The sequence below is a fragment of the Zootermopsis nevadensis genome, unplaced genomic scaffold (assembly GCF_977971745.1).
Source record: "Zootermopsis nevadensis isolate Lab colony 2312 unplaced genomic scaffold, Znev_1.0 Znev_ptg000001l, whole genome shotgun sequence".
In the NCBI taxonomy this organism is placed as follows: domain Eukaryota; kingdom Metazoa; phylum Arthropoda; class Insecta; order Blattodea; family Termopsidae; genus Zootermopsis; species Zootermopsis nevadensis.
The window spans coordinates 6,231,983-6,259,226 of NW_028259133.1; the positions used below are offsets into that span (position 1 = coordinate 6,231,983).

A 27,244-nucleotide genomic window follows, 5' to 3' on the forward strand; every position below is an offset into this window, starting at 1 on the left:
AAACTTCACACAGGAAAATGATTGAAGTTTCGGAACTAATAATTATTATACTTATAATCACACGTTCTGTCTCTATGGCCGCTCCACCTCTGCCGTTTGAAGCCGAAACTCGTCAAATTAAAATCTAAACATTCAGTCCGTACCTCAAAGAAAACGATATTTCTCCATCACAAAGATCAACCAGCTAGTAACATTTCAGGAAATAATCCCTGTTTACACTGAGAATTATACGAAACCCATAAATACAAAATGCACAGTTATACTTGTAAACTCATGTGGTTTATACAGTTACCACTGGGCTTTGAAGTGTTATGAAGTCTGTGGGAAGCAGACAGTGGTGAGCAACTTCGTAGCTCTCTCACGGTTGAAGCTAGAGCCCTCTCTCTTGATCTCTTCTGAATTCTAAACGTATTCTGTGAATCATGACCTTCGCCTTTGAAGAGGAACAGAGGTCCAAACCCAGCTCATTTCTAGCGTGAATATTATTTAAATGAATTGCCTTTTCATAAGCGGTTATGAATTTAAAATCGGCAGATGGAATGATAACACTTGAACATTATACGCACGATGTCGGAACGAGCAGCGCAATTATATAAAACCTGTTCGTTCGTTTTGTGAGCAACAGAAAGATAACGCTTTCGTGACGAAGCAGGTGAATGTATCTTTCATGGCGTCACGCACTCATGCTGAATACTGGACCGCGGGAACTAAACATCTGTGATGTGATGAGATCTGAATTACCTCTCCCAAAACGACCATTTTCTCTGTTAACAGTTCATTGTACAGTAAGTCACAGGAGCGTCCGCTACCCAACGAGGCGCCATTTTAAAATTAATCTGTACACGTTCCTACACTTCAAACCATACGCAAACACCAACATTAAAAATGGTTCCATGACACTTTACCTACAGCCATATTACATTTTCAATGTCAACTTGCCCACAGTAGTTGCGATATATCTGGTTTAGCCTCTAATACCATAAATTTTGTATTCATTTATGTCTCAATTTTCTTCCAACTTACAAAATCTATATTTATTTATTTAGTGTTCTGTCTGACGACAGGTCCATATGAACAGGATCCTTCCAGCCTTTTCTCGGACTGGGACCTGTTCATATACGTTCTTGGCAGATGATCCAGAAGTGGTTTGCCATTGCCTTCTTGTGTGTGAATGGGATGCCACGGAGAAACCGGGGAAGCCCCTGGAGGAAAACTCCGTGTTGCCTAGACCACGGCCTTGCCCAACACAAGTTATAAATTCGGGCACCGCCGGGAATCGAACCCGAGACCCCAGGATTACAAATAAAACATTACCAATGTCAAAAGCCATGAGTTACACAGACTGTTAAGCACAGGGATAAAATGAAAGGACACAGTTTTGTCTTACGTAACACAAGCCAGATGGTATAGAAAAAGGCGACGGAAATGAAGTTTTTGTTGTGGTGGTGGTAGCCGTGTTGGCGTAATTGCTGTAGGTGTGATGGATACGGGTAAAGTGTACTGACAAGACAGAGAATGTCAGAAGAGATTTCTCACAATGATTTAACGGCATCACAGTGAATGTTGAACCTTCGGAAGAATTTGTCCAAAGGTTTTCCGGATGTTAACTGAAAATTGATTTTTGAACACACGACGTTTCGGAAGCTGATTCTGCTTCCGCCAAATCCGATCATCCTTCACATGTAAAAGGAATTCATGATTTGGTCAACCGAACAAAGTTTATGTCGGGTATATGTGAAGAACGACGTCATGGATGACCTTGAACTCAACAGTCCTCAGAAGCACAGATTCGCCCCGACTACAGTACTCCCCTTGAGTCAGGGATTTTTCAGTGTGTCTCGGTGGACTAGCGGTTAGCGTGCTCGCCAATGGACCGAAGGTTCGCGGGTTCAAACCCGGTCGAGGTCGATAAAATCAGTAGCACAACTTCCTTCGGAGGGGAAGTAAAGCCGACGGTCCCATGTCGTAGATTTACGGCATAAAGAACCTTACGAGCATGATACGAGGTGTTTCAGCGTCCATTTCTCACCCAAGTCTCTCCTGATTCACTACTAGATGGCTCTAGCAGACAAATCAGGATTGAGTAGATATTGTGTAGAGGCAGTGGGATTATCACTCCTTACTCACAAATGCACACTTCAAAAGTAAGAAACTTCCCACACGGGAGGAGGCCAATGTTTGGCTTAGGACTCTCGCGCCATGGAGTCAGATACAGTGTGTCTATCGCATCGAATGTGAATGTCACATGTGTTATTTTGGCGAAACAGGTAGCCCACATCGTTGAGAGTGCGTACAAAATAACGCAGACCTCAGGCAGGGTCAGATGGAGAAATCGAAATTGGTCCAGCATGAGAATGGGAAAGACTGATAAGTTGGCAGCAAGAAAATTTCTTTACAAACAGAGAAGAACGAGTAACCTGAAGATGGCTATCTTCTGGGCCGTTGCGCCAGAAATGTACCGACGTTTCAAAAATGTTTGCTTGTTCACTAACCTGACGATGGTGGTAGCAAACACCTCTGTAAAGCCGGTGAACTTCTACAAGACTACATTGCACGTTTTTAAAATTCTAAACATAAGAAATCCCTAGATACAGAGACACACGGGCAGGATTATTCAGCAACAAAGCCTTTATCTTGCAGAAAATTCGGTTTCTAAAAATGACCGCCTCTTGTACTCTGCGCCATAGAAAATTGCCGACGTCACTATTACTACTACACGGCACAACATTGCAGAAGACAATCACCTTCACTTATTTTGCATTCACAGGACATGCGTCATCACATCGGAAGTATTAAATATTTTTAACACATTGATTTTTCGCGTAATGTGCCATGCGCGTATTCTGAAGCAAATACCTTCTCCTTTTTTTATTTATTTGCACTTTTCCATCCTATTTTGAGCATAGGGGCCTCCTTGAACGAGTGATCAGCACAACACAGAAAGACGCCGACAAACATCCATGCCTCAAGCGGGATTCGAACCCAAGCGCACGAGGCCCACGCCTCAGACCGCGCGGCCACTGTGGCCGGCACCTGATCTAGGTCCACGTAAAAATTAAAAAAAATAGATTTAACTCTGTGTTGCGTATCAAATAGCCTAATTACTTCTTGGCTTGTAGCACTTTTAGTTTCATTCAGCTCAACTGAAGACGACCGTTTAAGGCACAACAGTACGTTAAAGCCACTCATAAAAGGAATTACATCTGAATGGCTACTTCCACAGCCCAAAAATAATGCAATACATTTTAAACTAAATCCGCTATTAGAGATTAGTTTCTGGTAATATCATACCTGCTTGAAACATACATTACACATATTTCCTTTTAAATGAGATTTTAAGCGATGATCTATAAATTTTACAATGAAGAAATATCACTAACGAAAATAATTATTTCAGAATGAAGTTAATCTCATAAAAATAACATAATCGCATAATTTTCGTGTTCTTTCACACATGAACACTGATGGTAGTATTTTTTGATTTAAGTAATGTGTTGTTCCCTAAGAAGCTGGATCGAAAAGGAAGGTAAGTAAGTGATCAGGGCGAAAGTCAAAGACAAGAGAAAGAGATGGCATAACACACGCGATCGATGCAGATGAGTTTGTCGAAAAAACAAATTTTGTATAAAATGTGGTACAATCTGTTCAATAAAGAAGTGGTATCGTCCTTGTTTAACAAACTCACAGAGGATGTCAGAATCGGTTTCACGAAGTGGTAAAGATGATTCGGTTCAGAGCGAAGTACAAAAATGTTAAGACGTAGGTTAACATGGTTCAAGTATGAAGAAGTTTTCTACATTGTTTTAAGTGGTAGGAGATAAAGAGGTAAAGTGAACAACTTTCCGGAGAAACGGTTTACGTTATTGAGGTATCCTAGAACAAAATGAAAATTGTGTAATAATATTTCTAATTAACAGAATACAGGCTGGCACTTAAGTACTAAGTTTAAAGTGAGACTAAAGAAGGGAAGGCTTCCAGTCATAAGAAAAAAGCTTGCATAGTTAAAAAAAGCACCATTAGAGGTAGTTAGAGTAAACATGATCGAAAAGTCACGCAACCCATATTAAAACATTTGATGGTTCAATACAATTCGATTGTACTAAGAAACAGAATACCTCTGAATCCATGCACGCAGGTCGCATCACATTGTAACCTAAGAGTCCAAATACAAGGCCGTCTCTTTCACAAGTGAAATGAATGTTCATTGTCCAACGCTACTTGACATATTTTTGTTTATCTTGCCCGAATTAGTTTAGGGATACATTTCCGAGTCGCCTGTGGGAAACAAATCGACAGTACCTCATCCGGTGAACCATTTTCGTGACACAGAAAGCGTTCAGAACAGAAACCGTTCAATTGTATGAAACCTCTGAAAACAGTGGAGATTTCCAATACTCAATATTTTTTACGATTTAATTGCAATTTATTTTTTGAAAAACACAAAATATAACCATAACACAACCAACCACTCTCAGCACAAAACAATTTATTTACAAATTTATCAAGCCACTTGCCAGTGAGAATAGCTCCATTGGGTTGAAATGCGTTTGGCAAAATAAACACTACTTAATTATAAAAGTGGTTCGTTGTGCTGTGGTTACATGCTACTAAACAGTATGAAGAGTATTAACAAATAGAACACATCTCAGGAATGTGTTGCGCGATTTTTCGATCGCCCTGTTTTAGGCTGTGGTTCGTTGTCTGTAGTAAGAACTTAAATGAAATGACTTTGAGTATGTGTAATTTTTTGTTGGCAAAACAGCAATCTGTAATTCGGTAATAAGCGACTTATAAACAAACACTTCCCTGTTACTAGACATTAATGAGAAACATGTATACAAAAACACTATTTCTACTACCGTATCACGTAACATTCGCAAAATACTTTCAGCTCGACAGAAAGTTCCTGCGTCATACAAAATTTTCTATATGTGTATGAGGCTGTTTCAAGCCGTTGCTGCTTCAGTGAATTCCGATTATTCAAACAGAGTAATGGACAAAACGAAAAGAAATATATCTTCCTTCTCCGCCTCGAAGCCCCCTAATTTGAAGGTATTTGGCTTTGTGTGCACACACCACATTTGCCCTTCTTCAATGAATAAACCTTCTGCTCTTATATTTTCATACGAAATATTGCTCAAGCTCCAATTCACGCAATACTAGAAGTCAGATTCGTTCAGTCGAACATTTCCTCGCAATGTTCATCTACTTCAGAAATCCATCGGCAGAAACGATACATTCCTTAACTGTGGGGGGTAAGAGGCAGCTCACAAAGCAGGAGAGAATTCTGCACGTAAGAAAAAAAACACCTTGCAATGAACTGGCCGAATCAGTTACTTCACGAGACATGGTCCGTGTTTTACTCAGTTTCCCAACCACCAGAAATAAAATATATAACCATAAGTCCCTCCCAAATGGCGAGTTGTAGAAAATTTGGCAACTGAAAAAAAGATCTTTTTGCAGACACATCCCTAGCGAAGCTTACTGCGATTTCAAATAGAAAGGTGTACTATCTTAAGTACATTGATATTCAAAGTGTTCTACACGCATCACGTATATCGAGACTCGATGTCATCGTTGCGATTAAAGTCATTACTGCGCACGCATTCCAAGGGATCCCTTTCCATACCACTGTTCCAAAACGCGAGAGACATGGACCAGTCCACAAGGTGGTATTCGCTCACGCTAGAGAATGAGGAACACCAAAAATCATGTAACAGGACCGGTGCACAGAATGAACAAATGGCAAACACTTAAAATGTATGTCTTTAAGAGGAAACCCCAGGTAAAGTATCGACCTATTCCATGTCGAAAATTATGCAGTGGAGCGTTACTCCTAAACAGCGAGAAAAAGTGGAAAATGTTCCTTCTGCAGTGTCATTGATTTTTATTATTCAAGAAAACAGGTGCATAAAAAATGTATACGTCGCGTCCAAGAAAAATGCTAAACATAATTTCAAGAGACTTTGAATACACTTTTCCACGTTATACTTTTTATTGAAATCAACTAAGTATTTCATAACGGTGTAGTGAGAAAATATTTCCTGCATTCCTGTTCAACTTCAACGGTCACTGCAGGTAGTAGGTCGAAACAGTGCGTCAACTGAAAGGTTTGTACAAAGTTTGGGCGGCAAGAACTGCACACCAAAACAATAACATCAACACGTGTCGACAGACGCTTACTTTTCGGAGTTTCAGAACGCACATCACTACTGCGAGCACGCAATCTTACTTCCTGTGGACTTACTAACGCGCAGACGCGAACGGCCGCCACACTACCCTCTATTCCAACCGAACGTATCAGAAACTCAAATTTACCATGTCTCTTCGCATGTACTGACTGAATCTCACATTTTCAGCGCTTCTTATAAATGCATCACAAACTGCTTTTTTGCGGACTCATTCCTGCCAATCTCAACATGCATAAAACTCAATACAAAATTTTCCTACACATCGAAAACTAAACACAGGCGTCCAGAAGAAGCCACGCTATTTCAAATTAAACATTAGTTCCGGCATAAAGCGCCCTCCTCTCCATCGCACAAATTCGTTAACATCTTACTGTACTTCGACACCAGAATTCAAACGGTAGTAAACAAATTAGTCTTCCCACCCAGAATAATATGCGAATAGTTATACCACCAATTAAAAATCTAGGGCAGGTTGGAAATTTCCAGGGGTGAGGGGAAACCACTGAAGCAGGTATTTATGTGCTTTCAAGTATTGTGATTAATTAGTGGATGTTTTTTTTGGTATTGTGTGTCATTGTTTTATTTTGAGTGTGGCGTGTTGTATTGTTCTCTCATTGTTTTGTTGTGTGAGTGCATCAGTTCATGACGTATGTAATTCATTACTGTTATTGTCTTATGGCTAGGTGGTATTAATTTTTAAGTACTTCAGGTTAGATGGTTTTGAAATCTTATGAGTTGTTTTATTTTGAGTGTGATGTGTTGTCATCTTATTGTTTTGTTCTGTCTCATTGTATTGATGTATCTTATTGTTGTTGTCTTATTTTAGGACCACTGCCACCAGGTAAAAACCCATTTGCAGTCAATAATAAGTAATAATAAATAAAACAATAAAACTGCAGAATGTAAAAAATGTTTAGAATGTAATCTACTCCATATTCACTATATCAATCTCAAACAGAACATGTATTAACTGATAGAAACAGATGCATAGTGCTTTAATAACTAGAAAACTACATCTCAAATACTCACCAAACAAGTTACAAAGTCCATGGTTCAAAACCACTTAAAGATCTATACAACACTTGTCAAATATTGACAAAATTTAATGATTTCACGATTGTAGCCTACTTAATACGAAGAAATGGGATGAGGAGAACATCATCAAAAAGGTAACCAGGAACAAAAAGTAATATGATCCAATGAAAAACAAATCCTTTAATAACACAGGAAGTGTTCACTTCAATTGTCAAATGATTATGGATCTTATAAATTAATACATATGACATTAGTACATGCACATTGTAAGTTCCAGCAATGAAATTAAATGTAATATTAGCTCCAACAATGAAATTAAGTAAAACACCAAAGCAAGACAAAAAATAAACCAGATTCCTGTAAAATGGACTATACAATCATGGGAACATTTCAATAAATAATTTTCTGGAAAAAAATTTGTAAATTCTACCATCAAAATTATAACATACAAAGAGTGGAAATAATTTAACAAGAATTCAAAGTAATAAAAATATTTCTAAAACAGGAAAATTTATTAAAATGGTGGTTCTTCCGGTTGTAGCACCATGCACGCTGGTACACTTTACCAAGGTGAACAGTCAAAAACACCCATAACCATGATGGAGGCAGCATGGCATAATACCCCACAAGACAACCAACTTCCTTGTACTCCCACTCCAAGAACCTCAAATCCTATTTTGCAAAACTAATTCCTTGTAATGTCTTTAGTCACCACTTCCTACCGCAAACACCCCTGCAATAGTCGCATGCAATACATGCCAAAATGAACACGTTCATATATTTAATTTTGTTTAGATAAACCTTTCACGTCCACAGCCACATCCCTGCATTCCCCCTCTCAATTATATCAGAAACATCTAACCCTTTTTTAACTAGTCCATGTGCCAATTTCAACAATCAACTACCCTACAATTTGTAACTGTTTACACTACGAACACAATTATTTCCTCAACATGAACTACTTCATTTTCCTAAAAATGAAGTGTTTTCTTTGCAGCAGAATGAATTTCGATTAATTTAAGGTAAATGCAGGCATAAGCTTCATCAGTATTATATTTTCTTCGCATACAAGAACAATTAGTGTCTAAAGAAACCATAAGCCTGGAACCTACAGGTCACTGGTTCTAGATTTTCTTCAATCATTACACAAACTTACAGAATATTTTATTGTGAATGGAATACTCTGAAGCTAGGGGATGTTGCAATGAAGGGAATATCAACATAGTTCAAGGTATTGAACCGACAGAAAACCCTGCATGAAGAAAGACAAAAACTGCTCAAGCAACAGCGGGAAAACAAGTAAAAACAAAATGGGCAGCCTTAAAAGAGATTGCTTACAGTTTCCAACAAAATGCAGAACTTTGAGGATGAAAGGCAAGCAAAACGTCCTCAATTTGAGTATTCACAAGTAAGGCCTACATACTGTCATTACTTGACGTAAAGCCAGCTTTTACTCAGATATCAGCTGGAATAGATGTCAAGGAGACTATGTATCATGTGGTTAAGGATGACTGTGCCAACATTTTTAAAAGCCAACAATAGATATAAACAAAATTAAATATCTGCACCAAGGAAAGTTAACAGTATAACTTGACCAAGGAGCAGGTTACTTATTGCAGTTCAAGCTATGCATGTGCATTTTCTTGAATTTGATTTAGGGGCAGCGTCTATCTGCGAATGTTAAAGCTCTTAGGTCAGCTGCATTGTTGGACCAAAACAATGCCTCATGACTGCAAGTACCTAGTTACATTGATCTATGGTGGCAAGTAAACACTCACCTTCACATGATTGTGGCACTGCAAAAAATTAAAGAATCCTCAAAGCCCAATTATTCACACCAATTTCAAATTAACAACACGTATGCTACATTTTTCTTACTGTGGCATTAAAAGTCTGAATGTCTGCTATGCTGGACAAGGTACCAGAATAAGAACAAAGGTAAACTGTAATTATACACATGTAATTCCTGCTCAGTATTAATGTTATGTATTTAATCCTATCCAAAGACAAATTTATGTCAATCTATAAAAACCAAAGTTTCAGTATTAGATGTTTACCACCTATCCTGCAAGCTGTACAAAGAGGAAAACATCCCAAACACATCTTGTCTAGCAGATATTGTTTTGCCACCATCCTGCAAATCTGTATGACAATGCACCCCTATTTGGAATTCAGTCCATACAGGTCATTAAAGTTTCTCATTCTTTTTTACGGAGAAGTTTGAATAAGCCACAAGAAGGAAAATAAGTTTATATACGGCCCATACCCTACCTTTTCTGTTAAGTGTTTTACTACAGGACATGATGTATCTGTGGCTGCATGTGTCCTGTAGTTTCCTGAGACTTCCATGCCATGTGCAACAGCTGCTGTCAGATAATTTGTAAAGTTTGATTCCAAAGCATTTGAGATTCTTGGAGACAGATTGTTTGAAATTTACCATCCTTCTGAAAGTACTGTAACTTTGAAGATGGGCGTGAGAGAGAGGAGTCATGATGCCCTCTCCACAAAAACTGGCTACATGGATTGCAACACCTGGGAAGCCATCGAGATCGAATCACATCCTGATAACTTCAACAGGGAGTATGGACTTCACCTGGGCCAGTCATGGTAGCCCCTCATACACAATCTTCGAGGCTCTGGAAGCATTCTAGAGAACATCACCTGAACCAACCGGACCACTAACCCGGCCCCCACGTCCCAAAGCCCTCACAAGGGCTACACCATGACTCCTCTCTTTCTCCTTCTCTCACACACCCACGTGCTCCCATTGGCTCGGGACAGGCTACTCCATTCACATTCCAGCACCTATAAACCTAGCCCCACACACCCTATTGGCATATTCATCGCCCTGATGACGGAGGCAGTATGACCTCTGAAATGTTGGTAAACATCGACCAGACTACACAGCACAACAACCCAGAAATCTTCATGCTCACTGCTGTGAAAACCTCAAATCTTACAGACTATAACTTTGTCCACAGTCAGATAATCATGAGCATATTATTTTGAGTAAGGGTCTGCAATTTAGAAGCATTTCTCAGATTCTATAGTTTGTCTATAGTTTTGGCCAGTTTGAAAATAGTACAGTGAAAACATATTTAATTGATGTGCCATAAAAAGGTGTAAGGGACTGTTCAATCACAACCAATAGTCTGCCAAGCTCCCAAGTATAAAATGTTCCTGGCAGAAGCATCTCAGATTCAGTAATGTCAGCTCATCAAGTGTGTTCAAGTATTGCTGATAATATATGTTGGTCTCCTCGATCAGCAGTGATAACATTCAAAATACATGAAAACACTATTAGGAGTCCAGTCCCTGATGTAGGTGGAAGACATATTCTGACAGATCCTCATCTGTTTCTCCAGTCCCAATGCTATTGCCCTTGAAACTTCAGCTGGAGCACAGGCAATGGCAGATCTTTCAACACAACTCATTCACGTGATGTGTGCGCTACAGTTCAGTTCAGGTTAGGGAGTATATCTTATACAACTCATAATTTTCTGATTTGCAACCACTCTTGTTGCTGACAAAATGTTTTATTTAAAGGCCAATACATGTGAGCAAGAAATTTCAATGTTACACACTAAAGATTAGTAGTTTCCATTTCGAAATATGACTAAAAGTGTAAAAGGAAAGTGTTGCCAAAAAAGGTTAAATAGCATTCATTTGCAAGTCTGTCTTAAGATAACGCAGTTTCTGCGTGTACTCACAAGGTTTTCAACACTGGTTTAATAGGGCTGTTTTAGTCTGCTGCCTAGCAAAACCTTCAGCTTGACAAGCAAGACCTATCCTATTATGACAAAAGTGAAGAATATCTTTCTGCAGACTTTTTTGCGATTAAGATGGCAGTGAACAATTAAGAACGTGTAAAGCCACGAAATCAACTGCATGAATATGAAACACAAAAGACTACAGCAGAATGGAATGGTAAGTGCTGAATATATGTTCTGCATACTCTCTCCACCTTGTAAGAGCAACCTGTTCCAGCATTTGCAGAGGCAGTTGCTTGTTTTGTGTGACAGCACCCTACTTTACTAGAAACTTATATTGCAAGCATACAATGACTTGATTGTACAGCGCTTCTGTTCATCAGACATCCCTTCTATAATATTAATTTTGCCAAAGTGCCACACAGCTGGAATTTAGCCCAGTAATGTTTCTACCTTGTTAACAATTTTCACTTGCACTCCTTCTCTCATCTGTTCCTGAATGAGATTTAACATTTCTTCAGTGTTATAATTGACTGCACACCGTGTGATTTACATTTTATCACCAACTACATGACTTATGGAACCCAGAGGATCATCACCGAATTAACCAAAGCCCTCCACCGGACCGTCCCGGGCCAACAAAAGCCAGTCTCCTTGAACTCCTATCTCCCATAGATCCCACCAGATATTATCCTCCTGCCTACGTCTCCCCAACGGTCTCCTTCCCTCAGGCTGCTAACCAATACCCAGTGCACACCTCTTGCCCTATCCATGCCCCACCCATCACATTTTCTTGACTTGGATCACTCTGGCAATATTGGGGTAGGAATACAAATTTTTAACCTCCTCATTACACAGTTTTCTCATCTTTTCTCCTAGGCCCAAATATTCCAAACACCCTATTCTAAATCACCTGCAATCTGTGTTCCTTCCACAGAGTGAGACAACATGTTTGGCACCCATACAGTAAAACCAAAATTATTGTTTTGTATATTTCAATCTTCCAGTTCTCAAAAATCAGATGAGAAGACAAAATATTTTGAATTGTTAAGTGGCAAGCATTTCCAGAATTTAGTCTCCTAAACTTCCTCATGAATATCATTTTGATTTGTTATTGTTCCCAAATATTTGAACTTTGTAACACTTTCAAACAATTTATTAGCCGCACAAATATAATTTTACCCGCCTGTCTGCTGATGGGATACGAACATGTACCAAGTTCTTTCTGACTTTACTACTATCCCTATCTTTCTACAAGCTTCTAGTAAAACTTCTGCATTCATCTTAATTCTGTTTATATTGTCAGCCAATAAATGATCAGCATATACCAACAGCCGATGTATCCTGTTCAATTGCAAACCCTACTGCCATTCTTGATGGAAAATGAGTCAGATAAATATTTACTTATATGAACTTTGCTACAGGTTTCACAGATGCGTAGCTTGTATAGTGACTGGATGACTAGGGTTCGATTTCCTATGAGGGCAGAGGATTTTTCCTCTAGCCTCTGTGTCTAGACTGATTCTGAGGCCCACCCAGCCTCCTATCCAATATGTATCAGTGTCCTTTCACAGGGCTAAAGCTCAACCAACGCGTGATGCTGACCACTCACCCCATCTAGTGCTTAGGTCAAGAATGAGCAGCTATAACACCCCCCCCCCCCAAGTGCCTGCATGGCACATCTTTACTAAAAGTTTCATTAAAGGACATTTTTATTAAACTCCCTACCTTCTTTAGGATGCCAAATTCAATGTGAATTTTGTGTAACATTTCTCTTAACATAGTAGGTTTTTTTAAATCTATAAACAATATATGTACGGCCCCACTGAACTCCCATTTTTTCTCTAGTATCTGACGAATGCAAACGATCTGATTTATCGTTGACCTGTTTCGTCTGAACCCACACTGACGATCCCCAATAATTTCATTCGCATATGGGGTTAATCTTGCCAAAAGAATGTTGGATAGAATTTTGTATGAGGTTGATAGCAGAGAAATTCCTCGGTAATTACCACACTGTCTTGTCCCCCTTCTTATGAATAGGAATAATTATGGATTCCTCCTTGTTGTGGCATCTCTTCCTTATCCCAAATTAACTGAATAAGCTTATGGATCCTCATATGCAACCCTTTGCCACCTGCTTTAATTAATTCGGCCGGAATCTGATCAATTCCTGGAGATTTATAACTTTTCAACTTCCCAATGGCTAGTTTATCACAAAATGTCTTACTGTAAAACATCTGTATAGCATCTCATTTGGAAATCCAAACATGAGAATCTTCCGATTTGCAGTGCAGTAAAATTTTAATAAGTAACATTTTGTTTGTGCCATTTTAGATATTTTGTTTACTAACTTAGGGTTTATGCTTAATGAAGTTAATTAAAACTCCAATTTCCTACTGCTTACAGTTCTCAACTTCAAGCACTAAAATAATGTAACCCCCCCCCCCCCAACATAAACATTAGAATATGAACTTTACTGTATTGTTATAACTCTGCTATATTTAATTTGAAATTACCAATAATTTCAAAGTTGGAGTTGATACACAAAACACTAATATGCCCTGAAACTCACAATGTATGCACATGAAGGTCAACTGTACCATGACCCATATACTAACCTTCAACCTTGAAATTTCAATATGATGCTCCGCAGTTGATAAGTCGTCCCGACCAGGACGAATGCTCAACTCCGACGGCAAACAGAAAGAAACAACACTCGATTAGTCCGAATACAAACCTTTGAATGTAATTCAAGTAATATATTTCCAAATAAGCTCAATGTCACCAATATTTTAAGACATCAAGGATGTGTACACTTCTGTAATACTTACAGTGAAATAACTGTGCAACTCCTACACATGACCAGTTTTAATTGCAGATAAAATTACAGAATTTAACCCATACTACACAAGTACTGAACCTCCTACCTAATGTTACCAGGCATCCCTTTTTTTCAGTGTAGCCAACATTCCTATAATAATCAGTACATAATTCAAACAAAAGAATGTATTAACCAAGCATGAAATTTGAGGGAGGATGTATTATTGTAGAATGCCGCTGTTTCTTGGAACATTTTAGCATTACATCTAGGATTTCTCTCTTCTACATATCTAGTTAGTATTGTTTCATACAAGACAGTACACTAAAAACACCATAACTGTAGCATTAATATAACTGACAAAACTTCTGAATTTCCGTAAAGCAGACAAAATATGTCATTTGATACAAATGTGTTGTAGTCACCTCTCAATGAATCAGACCTATGTAAGGTACTAACAAAACTGGCAGACTTTTAAACCACACAAATTGAGAATCTGACAATTCAATGGTGACAATCAGAAAACTGTAATCCTAAAGTTTCATTACCTCTGTCCAGAAATAAAATACTAAACAATACATCTTTCTACACAGAAAATCACCATACACACATAAAACTGGTACTATTTTTGACCCAGAAAACCCATATATATATATATATATATAAGTTTAATACTGATACACATCTAATTACACTACTACTAAATTATTCTGTAGAGTAAATATGTATTTCTTGGGGAATAGAAAGTCACAATCTGATTAACACAAACCTTCAAAATAATGTCACTGTATAATATGTCGATTCATGTCAAGAAACAAGCCATTTCTTTTCACTAGCGATGAAACAATGGAAGAATGAAATAAGACACTAATAAAAATCATGTGGAAATGTAATACGCAACCAACACATACATCAAATGTTATTCAATTTACATTTTGGTTTGCGTGCACGTTTACTCCTATTATTTATTGTTTTTTTTCAAGATTAACACTGTTTATGTGCAATAATTTGTTTAAAAAAACTTTAAACCACTGACAAGAATACAACACTTGTGTCTTGATGTGACTACGGGCTGTAAGGATGGCCTATATTGTGTACCCATATGCATGGGCAATGCTGAATGGGTCGGCTAAACTGCTCGCTAAATCCTGCCTTCGCCCTGTGTCTCATTTAGCCTGCCTCGTCTGCCTTCCTCACTATGCCTGCCCTGTCAGCTAGCCCTAAGGTACAGTAGCAGAACCTAAATAAAGTTCAGAAAATGTACAAAACATGTTAGTTTATACCTTAGCATAACAGATCCAATACCTAAGCCTAGTTAGCAATGTTCCTCTTAATATATATGCATATATATGTATACACACACAAAAGGAACTCCATAATTAAATATGCTACTTTCCTGCATCAAACTAACATCTATCACTTCTCCAACATGCCTTGCTGAACCAGGGCAGAGAACTTAATTTCATTAAATGAAGCACAAATTAAAATCAACACAATAAAATCCTCAACTTACCACAGTGCCAGGCAAAGTAAAATGCTTTCTGAATGGTTTAATATCGCCTTGCACCTCCGCCATATCCACCAACACCACCTCCAGTGCTGTATCCGCCGCCACCACCACCTGACAGGAGCAAAATGAATTTTTCTAATCTGATATTATACGCAATGCCTCATAATAGTCAGTGCCTCACATTCATGGGAGGTCATTATAAGTAAAAAATAAACAGCAATCATCTTGCCTACTGCCAATATTCAAGCATACACGGACATCTGAAGGTTTAAATCTGAGAAAAAAGTTCCTGTATTACTTTTAAAATGTTCATTAAAACTGCAACCTATGCCTTGTCTCAAGTTAAACATCTTTCAGCAGTTATGAAAGGCATTGGAGTAACTTAGGTCATCTCTCTGCTATTAAGCAGTATTGCAAATATGAAGAGCCTAATATGTCTCACCAAATGATTACAGGAAATATATGCTCAAAATAATTTTGATTCTCCAAGGCCCATCAATGGGAATTCCTACAGCTGTTTTTCCTATCCCTCATGAACAGTCCTGTAAATAAAGTTAAAAGGTGAAGGCTGTTCATTTTGAATGTTCTAGCCACAGAAATGCAAGTAACAATATTAAGCATGAGCACCTTGAGTAATCTGATAATGAAATGGATAAACAGGACATGGTTACGGAGATCTGCACACCCTTGCACACAGCAAGTAGCTTCACTCCTAATCTAACTGCACTGGCATTTGACTTGTTCACTGCATGACCCCTTTCTTCAATTGCCAGCTGCACTGGACACTCGCTGATTTCGGAAATGAAACACAAATCTTTGCACGCGTGAAAACATTTGCCAACAAGGTTTTTGATGATTTAAAAAACCATAGTATTCCTAGACTACTGCTGCCACCGCATTCAACTACTGAATCCACAAATAAAACAGGTGCCTAGATATTCATTAGTATATACGCAAACTTTAAAATAACACCAGCTTAGTTCTAGCTATGCTTCCCATAATAAAAAATCCCTGCCTTAATAGTACCAAACAGCATCATTACCGAGAACAGGAAAAGTAACCACTGTTTATTTCAGACTTATATTACCTCATTTTAATGCAGGTAAGTAACAATTTTATGTGATGGGGTCACCCTAAGCATGTAAGCGCACACACTTGCATACAAACACATGCGCATCATATATGATTACCAATCATAGTAACAAATTTAAAAAACTCCACAAACCCGAATATGGGCTTGGACGTCCACCGCCACTGCCTCCAAAACTCCCTCTCACTGGACCACCACCATAATTCTGTTGGTAGCCACCACCGAAACTGTCACTGCTCCAATTTCCACCCCCACTGTTATATCCCTGGCCACCACCTTGGCCCCAGCCACCACCCGCACCACCTTGATTTTCCCACGGGTCTCCACCTGCAAAACAAAACCATCAACTGCAATCTACTCATAATATTAAAGTAGCCTAAATATCTCAAACCAAGTTCTAACCACAGTGGCACACACACAAAACTGACCAATGCTAATATTAATTTCTGATACACTCATGTTAACTCAGAAAATGTCCTACATTCAACATGAACGATTTCATACAAGGGAACCATTGTAATCAATACCTCCCCATCCACCACTGTTGTAGCCACCTCCAGCATTCCAATCGCCACTACTTCCACGTCCACCCCAGGATCCTCCTCCTCCGCCTCCACGAGCTCCTCCACGACCGCCTCCGCCGCCACCACCACCAGATCTACCACCAGGGCCCTGGCCTGCCATTTCTGCCTTACTCAGAGCCTTTTTAACATCAATATGCTTCCCTCTAATTTGGTGAGTTCTTTGCACTGAAAGATAAAATCTTATAAAACAATGTCCTACAGCCACAAGAAACATAATTTGCAAATATGTGGAAAACAACAGAAAACATGTTACATGAAACAAACATCGACCTTGCAAGGATAAATACAACAGACATGAAGTCCTTCAAAGAACAAATTCATAAAATGTATACATACAACATATTTTATCCACAGGATCATAATCTTCAAACTCAACAAATCCAAAACCTCGTTTTTTGCCGGTTTCTTTGTCAGTAACTATAGCACATGAGACTATAGGGCCAAACTCTTTGAAGTACTCTCGGAGGTCATCTTCCTCCATATCTTCCTTCAAACCTCCAACAAAAAGCTTTTTCACAGTGGCACCAGCTTCTGGACGTCCAATTTCCTATGAAAACAGAATACATTAAACGCTTATGCCACAACTTGCTAAAAGAATGTATATAGTACCATACACCTTCCTCATACCTGTCTAGGAACGGCCCGCTTAGGTTCCACAACCCTGCCATCCACTCTATGAGGACGAGCATTCTGTGCATCATCTACCATATGTGCTCGGGAGTATGTAATGAAACCAAAGCCCCGTGACCTATCAAGAGAGCACATAATATATATCATATTTAAGTTTGGACATATATGTTCACAACTTGTGGTAGCAGCAAAAGATAATGCACCTTTTTGTTTTCGGGTCCTTCATAACAACAACATCAACAATTTCGCCCCACTGTTCAAAATGTTTTTTCAGAGATTCATCAGTCGTTCGGTAGTCCAGACCACCAATGAAAAGCTTCCGTATGTGTTCGGGCTCCGTTTTTCCACCTTCCTGTAAAACAAAGAGCAAACTTTCCTTCAAATAATGAACACTTCATAGTTTGAAGAAAAGTACCAATGTTAATATGAACAAGTTACAATTACAAACAATTTATGAAATTAATGCTAGCTGTGTAAAAAATGTATAGCAATTTGTAAAGATCTTTTTTTTAAATTTAGTGTTTTCTCCTTCATTAAACTGGCATGACTTTACTGTACCAACTTTTCAACAAACAGCTGATCCAAAGAACAATTCTGAACTATAACAGTAACCAAATAAATAACAAAACTACTAAATCAATATTTAATATGTAAGTGAAAATCTTGCATACTAGTGAACATTGCACCTATACAATGCTTAGTGCACCATACAGCATAATCTCTTTGCAAAATACTGCACAATCTTGTGCTGTATGATCATTCCCATAAAGGCATAATAGAAGGAGCAGTTTGAATGCTGTCTGTGTGTGATGTGGCACCAGGGCTCTGCAAGTGCAGCTAAGACCCCAAATCAAACCTGTTTTCACAAAAGCTACAGAATAGTGCACATAACTTTGAGCATATGTCCTATAAACAAAGTAAGATATTGCTGATTTCTGCAATGAAGAGGAATTACATTGCATGTAAGGTAAACTGCTGCAGGATTCAGTATTATTCTATAATAAACTACATTTCTAGCAAGTCAAATAATTTCTGGCTGTATAACAAGGAAAGGAATTGGAAAACCAACATTTTTGAAAAGTGGTATATAGGTGAGGTACACATATTTTGGAACAATACCCGACATACACCAGTAGACAGGTTTTTGCACATAATCACATCAGAAAAAACAACCATTGTTACAAACCATCAGGAATGTTTTATAAATGTATGTAGGGGTGATGCAATTTATGTAGCCTCTGTAAAACAGAACTGTGGGAGAAATTTTTGTACGGCAGCCCCAGAAACCAATGTCCTGCTAAAACTTAATGATGCTAATATGAGACATCTGCTGGTAGGTGGCTCTACCAACATGAAAGCACAGGCTTGCATAACTTTATTAACAAAAGGGAAAATAAAACTGATGCCAAGATAAAATACAGGACTCTACAAACATTTTTCAGCTGGTATTGTCAGTTTTACAAACATCTGATTCAAGGATGAGTGCATTAGGCCATATGATCCTGAGAGTAAGCAGCAAAGCATCCTGCGAATCTCTTCAATACAATAAAAAAACTTCTGTATCAACAAGCAGTTAAGATTATGGCACTGTTTTTTTGTCATGGGATAAATAACACACACACCAGGCAAAAAAAATTTCACTGCAGCTTACTATTGTTCAGTTCTCAAAAAAGATCATGAGCATCATCATAAACGACCAGAACCTGATTAATGCCAGACCCAATGTTGCAAACACTCATTCAATTTTTGAGAAGTAAAGGCATTCAGCATAATCCCCACCCTCCCTATAGCCTTTTGACTTATTTGGTTCCCTCCAATATGTGGCAGCTACAAGGACATCTCTTCCAGGCCACACATGCAGCAGTCAAATCTGAGGTAATTTTAAAGACGAAATACAAAAGTGGCTTCAACCATGTCCTTTTATGAGAGGCAAAAATATTGGTTGAGGTACCCAAGTTCAGGGGAGGCTGTTCTGAAAAATAACACACGTAAAGAATCATAATAAAGGAGGCATGTTTTAAAAAAATCATTCTGTCTTCATTATACAGCAATCATTCAAGAGATTGATAGGTTACTGGTCAGGTCTGGTAACCAACACCCAAATTCACACCTCTCTGGTGCTCACAAAGGGCTTAATTACATCAATACAAAGTAAATAGTGTATGCAGTAAAAAATTATGTCCAAGAAAAACCTCGTTACACAATTTACCGAGTACTCGTTTATAATAAACTGTCAGTCCTCTACCATTAAACAAGTTTCAGCAGTGCTGAAATAATAAATTAAAGAAATGTACTGCATGAACTATTGCACGCTGTTTAAATTACATATGAAAAGCTACTATTCTCAGCAACACACAAGGTCAAAAAACGTAAAATATCTTTCGACTCAAGACTGAAAAATATGTCTTCCGTGACTCATGAAAAGAAAATGGCGATGAGCATACGTAATTGAACCTCCCTATGCACAAGCATATCAGTTTTTACATTATAAACATGGTGTGATGCACTTTTTATTAAAACCAAACAAAACTATAAAAAAATTACAAAGCAAATTTCTTCAAAATACCCCCAACTGTACCTATTCGGAAACAAATGTACGCTTATCATTACTGGCTTCTGGGTGGCGTCACTATGCCTGCTACACAAAAGCCGGATCGAAGATTATTCTATTCATTCAGAAAATTCCACACATCTCCATGAATATTGCATCGAAGTTTGTATTACGTCTGTTGAAATGCTTTACAAACAAATGTCGACCTTACCTCGTGCTCCATCTTTACCATTTCCCCAAAAAGTACGGAAACTTTGAACCTGCAGACAAGCCAAGAAACAGCCACACAACGAAGAATCCAATACCAAAATGGCCGATGCTGTCGTGCTGTCCACCACAGAACATAAGTAAATGAAGAGGGGGCAAGTTGCCAGCGAACGTAGAGACACCAACACTTCTTTCAACAAACTACTACGATGATGTAATAAATTCTTCTCGTGCTACAAGCCGTAAATGGTGGTTTACGAAGTAAACACCGTCAACTACAGTACCCTGACGGTTCTCGAAGCGCTGTTTTCGACATTTAGCCACCTTCCACGGCTGGTAGTCCGAGAATTTGTTATACTTCATGGGCGAGAAAGCTTCAGAATAGAAATACTACGTAAATGTTAGCTCTGACTACTGCTGTTGGCAACAGATGTCGCATGAAGTCGTCGGTTGGTGTCCACAGGACCAAAAAAACGCAGCATTTGGTTACAAACGGGTCACAGATTAACACAATACCTGTCATAGATGTGTAACTCCAATGCTTTAGTTGGGAACGTAACGCCGTGTGTATGTGCTGCAACCTGTGAAAGATTCACAAATGAACGGTCAAAAATGATTTAACTACTGCTCAACTTTCAAAATTCCTCCAAGCCCTCCACAAAAACTGCAAATACAACATGAATAATTTTGAAACCCAGACATCGTAAATAATCAACGTCTCGGAGGAACTCGATCAATTTTTTGGGGTACAATTGAGTGCGTATAATTTTCACATAACTTTTATCAATCAGTTGCAGATATACCAGCAACAATCCATAATCCCCCTATTGAAATGTACCGAACCATAATATAGTCAATCTGATATTCATAAGAACTAAGGACACTTGAGGTTTGAAAATTCTCAAGAAAAAAGAAGTTTTGATGATAGAAATTTGTATTCAACTTCATAATTAGTATTCATATTTATATTTGGATCCACATAAAACAGTTTTCAGTGACTTCAATATAATGTTCTTGGACAAACCGGCGTAAATTGAATCTCTTTTATAATGTAAATCAATGGGAAGTTAATGACATGCCTTCCCAGCACCGAAACATTAACGAGTAATATAATGGCATTACATTTAAAGCTCTGAAATAAGAAACATAAAATAAAGGGAGTTTAAAAAAAATATTTTACACATTTAAAATCGGCAATTCGTTGGTCCCAGTGACTGACATCGATTCTTTCATGTGATTGATGTGTACAGTCATCTCTGCCGTTATGCGATAGTTGCATTCATCTAAGACGCCGACCTATCGAAAATATTGTAGTAAAAGTAATCCCGGTACCTCCGCAGAGATTAAATTAGTCCTTTGAAAGCTTAAAACGACAGGAATGAAATTGCATAAAAGCAAACTCGCATATGCAAATGTTTGCATTTCACAAACAGCTTTTACCGATTCAGCGATCTCATTGGAGCAAATTCGCTTTAACGAAACATATGTAAGACTTGAGGTTCTCACAGCGGTGAATATGAAGATTTCTGTCTTCTGGGTTATTGCGCTGTGTAGTCTGGTCGATGTTAACCAACGTTTCAGAGGTCATACTGCCTCCGTCATCAGGGCGATGAATATGCCAATAGGGTGTGAGGAGTTGGATTTTATAGGCAGGGAAGTGAAAGGTGTAGCCTGCCCCGAGCCAATGGGAGCAGGTATGGGAGTGGACCAATGGTAGCACGTGGGCGAGGGTGGGAGAGGGAGAGAAAGGTGAGTGTAGTTGTATGGATAAAGGCCCTGAAAAGGGCCGAGTTAGTGGTCTGGTTGGTTCTGGCGGCGCACTCTTGCTCGTTCTCGGAGTCCTCGGAGTGTGTGGATCAGAGGCTTCCAGGACCGGCTCAGGTGAAGTCCATCTTCCCTGTTAAAGTTATCAGGATGAAGTTCGATCTCGATGGCTTCCCTGATTAACCGGTCCATGTAGCCGGTTTTTGAGGAGAGGATAGCAGTGTCCTCTAGCTGTATCTTGTGCTCCAAGTTGAAGCGGTGTTCAGCAACCGCAGATTTCTCGGGCTGCCCGAGCCGGATGTGGCGTTCGTGCTCCTTGATCCTGGCCTCAACGGAACGGCCTGTCTGGCCGATGTAGACTTTTCCGCACTCGCAGGGAACTCTGTATACGCCAGGCGTCTTCAGTCCTAGGTCGTCCTTTACCGGCCGGAGAAAACTGGGAATTTTCTTTGGCGGAAGACCAACAGACTTGATGTCGTGCCTGGCCAGCAACCTGCTTATGCGGTTGAAGGTCGTCCCGACGTAGGGCAGGAAGGCAACCGAGGCTGGTTTTTCAGTAGGCGGTGGCAGCCTCGCAGGCGGATTGAGAGCTTTCTGAATCTGACGGTTGCTGTATCCGTTTTTCCTGAAGGTGGTGGTGAGTGCCTCCAGTTCACTCTGTAGGCTGTCGTGGTCGCAAAGGGCTTTAGCCCTGTGTACCAGGGTCGAGAGCACGGCCTGTTTGTTGGACGGGTGGTGATGGGAATTGGAGTTGAGGTAAAGGTCGGTATGGGTTGGTTTCCGGTACACCTTGTGGCCTAATGAGCCGTCAGGTTTCCGGTGAATGTCTATGTCGAGGAATGGGAGATGACCGTCCTTTTCAGTTTCCATGGTGAACTGGATGCTCTCGTGAATGCTGTTGAGGTGGCTGAGGAACTCCGCGAGCTTGTCAGGGCCGTGGGGCCAGATGACAAACGTGTCGTCTACGTAACGGAACCAGCAGAGGGGCTTGAAGGTCGCCCCGTCCACCGCCATTTCTTCAAAGTACTCCATGTAGAAATTGGCGATGACAGGTGATAGTGGGGAACCCATAGCCACCCCGTCGGTCTGTTCGTAGAACCGGCCGCCGAACTTGAAATATGAAGAGGTTAGTACCAGGTGGAACAGCCTCAAGACGTCGCCATCGAAGTGCCGTTCCAGGAGACGTAGGGCATCACCAACGGGTACCATGGTGAAGAGGGACACGACATCGAAACTAACCATGATGTCCCCAGGACCCACGCGGAGCGACTTGATAGTATTGATGAATTCGGTGGAGTTCTTCACGTGACGTGGAGAGTGCCCCACCAATCCACCGAGTAGTCCCGCGAGATATTGGGCGAGCCGGTAGGTTGGAGCGCCGATGGTGCTTACGATGGGCCTGAGGGGAGCTCCTTCCTTATGGATCTTGGGTAGCCCATACAGTCTAGGGGGCCTCGAACCCTGGGGCCGTAGCTTTTGGATGACCTCCTCTGGAAATGAACACTTCTTGAGAAGGAGGTTGGTCTTCCTTTCAACGGCTTCCGTAGGGTCCTTAGACAGTAGCCTGTACGTCGGGGCTTCCAGAAGGGCTCGGATCTTCCCGTTGTAGTCATCAGTGCTGAGGACAACCGTCGCGCTACCCTTGTCTGCCGGGAGGACCGTGAGGTCCGCATTATTCCGCAGTGCTCGGAGAGCTCTCCTTTCAGCTCCGGACAGATTGTCTTTCGGCTTCTTGGAGGCTCTCAGGATCCGCACGGTTTCTTGCCGGACCTCCTCGGCTGCTTCCACAGGTAGGGAGCGAACAGCTCTCTCAACACCGCTCAGGAAATCCTCGATGGGCAGCACTGTAGGTGCTACCGCATAGTTCAAGCCCTTGCCCAGGGCAGCGTAGGCAGCATCCTCCAGTGGCCTTCCGCTCAGGTTAACCACAGTTTTCTTCGTGTCGGTCCGCGGGCCTGCATGTTGAGCTCCATGCAGTCGCTGGAACTTCTGGCACTGCCTGGCTTTGTCGTCAGCCGCAGTCCGTGAAGCCCTCTCGAAGGTGATGCGGTCGATGAGGTCCCAGTCCGCGGTGGACAGCTCCGCAGCGAGGCGGAGGTGCATGCCCAACAGGTCCCGGGAGATCGCATCTAACTCGCGCCTCGTGTGGTGCACGCGCTCCCGTAATAAGCAGAAGCTCGTCCTTCGATAGATCCTCTTGGCGGCCTCGGAATGGATGTTGTGGTGGAAATGAAGGAAATGCGGGACCGTCCCTTGGTCCCTGCATCGGAGTAGGAAGGAAAGGGAGCAGAGACGTTTGGCTTTCTTGATCCGAAGAGCCTCGAATCTCCGGATGAAGCGATGAGTATCCTCCCCATAGAGGTTTACTATGTAAGACTTGAGGTTCTCACAGCGGTGAATATGAAGATGGACTTCACCTGAGCCGGTCCTGGAAGCCTCTGATCCACACACTCCGAGGACTCCGAGAACGAGCAAGAGTGCGCCGCCAGAACCAACCAGACCACTAACTCGGCCCTTTTCAGGGCCTTTATCCATACAACTACACTCACCTTTCTCTCCCTCTCCCACCCTCGCCCACGTGCTACCATTGGTCCACTCCCATACCTGCTCCCATTGGCTCGGGGCAGGCTACACCTTTCACTTCCCTGCCTATAAAATCCAACTCCTCACACCCTATTGGCATATTCATCGCCCTGATGACGGAGGCAGTATGACCTCTGAAACGTTGGTTAACATCGACCAGACTACACAGCGCAATAACCCAGAAGACAGAAATCTTCAAACATATGTAATTGCAGAGGTGACTGTATTTATAATTTTTATTCAAAATCAGAGATGTAAGAATTACGATTTAGTATAAGAATCAGTACGAGAAACATTGTAAAACGTCATAAATAATAGTAGTTTTTTTTAACTTTTTGACTTGCTGGTTTCAAAATCGGCGCAAATTGAACCGGCCCAAATCGAGGGCTACCTGTCTTCTCTATTATCTTATTATAAAAATTTGTGATTCCTTGTTGTCGTCAAAAAATGACGTCATCAACAATGTCAACTTGTTTGTTTATACTCGGCATTGTTGTGGAACACAACAATGCCGAGTTTAGTGTCTTCTATCTATTATAAAAATTTGTGATTCCTCGTCAAAAAATGACGTCATCAATAATGTCAACTTATGTTTGTTTATACTCGGCATTGTTGTGTTCCACAACAATGCCGAGTACAACACAACAATCTATCTTCTTCTCTCTATACTATAAAAATTTGTGATTCCCCATTGTCGTCAACCAATTTGTCGTCAAAGAATGACGTCATCAACAATGTCAACTATAAACTAACTCGGCATTGTTGTGGAACACAACAATGCCGAGTTTAGTGTCTTACTTAAGATTTTAAAACGCAACCAACCCCCTCGAAGGAGGGGTTGGTCAAGTGTTTTAACCCTCCATTCGGGGGGTTTAATTTAGTTTCTTACACAAGATTTTAAAACGCAACCAATCCCCCCCCCCCCCCCGAAGGGGTTGGTTGCTTTTTAAAAACTTGACCAGCCCCTCCGAGGAGCTCCGAAAGGAGCGTTCTGCCCTAGTACTTAAAAGATTCCACAAAAAATACTATTCACATATTTACCACAGCCACCTGAGGAAAGACAATTTCTTAAATAATACCGATTTATATGACATACAACCCGTGGTTCAACAAATTGGTAGAATAAACTACACAATAAAATTCCTCAAACCAGAATAAAATTATGATGATAATGTGAGACTCTTCAATATATAAAATCATGCATATAAACAAAACTGTTTACACATTAAATAACACTTTGTGCCAAATTTGTTTTGACCTCATCATTATGTAAGATTTGAGGTATTCACAGCAATGAGTATGAGGATTTCTGTCTTCTGGGTTGTTGCGCTGTGTAGTCTGGTCAATGTTTACCATTGTTTCAGAAGTCATACTGCCTCCGTCATCAGGCCCTGATGACGGAGGCAGTATGACCCCAGAAACGTTGGTGAACATCGACCATACTACACAGCACAACAACCCAGAAGACAGAAATCTTCAGGTCATCATCAGTAGCAAAAACATTAATTCATCAGTCTGTCTATTAAAATCATACAATTCATGAAACAATGGTTTGTTATAAAGCACTATAAAAGGTTGCACTTTATAAAACCACACTTCATGTAATACCACACTAGTGGACATCAATCTGAGCAACTCAATTTAGATAATACACCATCTCATGTGCAATTAAATGTTGTGTGTGGTTTTAATAGACAGACTAATGATTTCATCTTTTTGCCGCTGATAATGACCTCTTGAGGTCAAAATGCATTTGGCACAAAGTGTTATCTAATGTGCAAATAGTTTTGTTTGTATGCATGATTTTATATACCAATACACTGCACAGTATGCAAGGTTTCATGACTTCAATCATTATTAATCTGAAATAAACAATCATGTATACAATATGATCAACCATTGCAAGTGTCAAAAACAACAGAACTCATTATTAAGAACAATTTCATACTGCAAATTTTGCCAACAGGAAATCAAAATGACTCAAGTAATATGTTTGTGTATAAAATAAGACTGAGCTCGTCTTCTACATTTCTCATAATGACCATGATACCAGTTTCTTTAAATTAATAATATTGCTGCAACAACTGATTCAGTACTTCTGAAGCAGTGCAACAGAAAAACAATGAAACAAACATGCAATTTTAGCAAAAATAATGAAGTGTCACTTGGGAATCTGTTTATAAAAACAATGATACCAACAATAAGAACAGAAATATCTTGCAAACATAACACAAGTATATACATACATGCACACACAGCAGGAACAACCGTGATAATCCAACAATATAAGCACTTTACATAAAGTATTGTAAAATTATAGCAAAACATAATAAAATAAAAACAACACAAACATATTAAAAAGGCTACAAAAAATACACAGATGTTGCAGTAAAAGAGGAAACAGAAGCCTGCTATTGGTTCTAGTGGGTAGTAGGACACAAAGGTTATGTTCAGTGGTTAATAGTGAGGACCACGAATTCAAAGAAGAGTTATGTTGGAAAGGTTCAGGTTATGGGGTTTACTGAAAATAAATCTAAGCATGTGGAACTGCCACTCTGTTCAGGCATA

At 39.9% G+C, this 27,244-nt stretch overlaps 1 protein-coding gene across 1 annotated transcript; it reads right to left on the reverse strand.

The window, feature by feature from the left end:
- Window positions 1–13,792: 13,792 nt before the first annotated feature.
- Window positions 13,793–20,489, reverse strand: LOC110829266 (heterogeneous nuclear ribonucleoprotein A1, A2/B1 homolog). The gene is made up of 8 exons (XM_022062820.2): window positions 20,334–20,489; window positions 17,775–17,923; window positions 17,569–17,689; window positions 17,278–17,488; window positions 16,885–17,106; window positions 16,493–16,684; window positions 15,271–15,378; window positions 13,793–14,997 (listed from the first exon to the last, which is right to left on the reverse strand). Exons 1-7 carry the CDS (start codon window positions 20,352–20,354, stop codon window positions 15,308–15,310), a joined length of 987 nt encoding a protein of 328 aa, XP_021918512.1. The 5' UTR covers window positions 20,355–20,489; the 3' UTR covers window positions 13,793–14,997; window positions 15,271–15,307.
- Window positions 20,490–27,244: the final 6,755 nt, after the last annotated feature.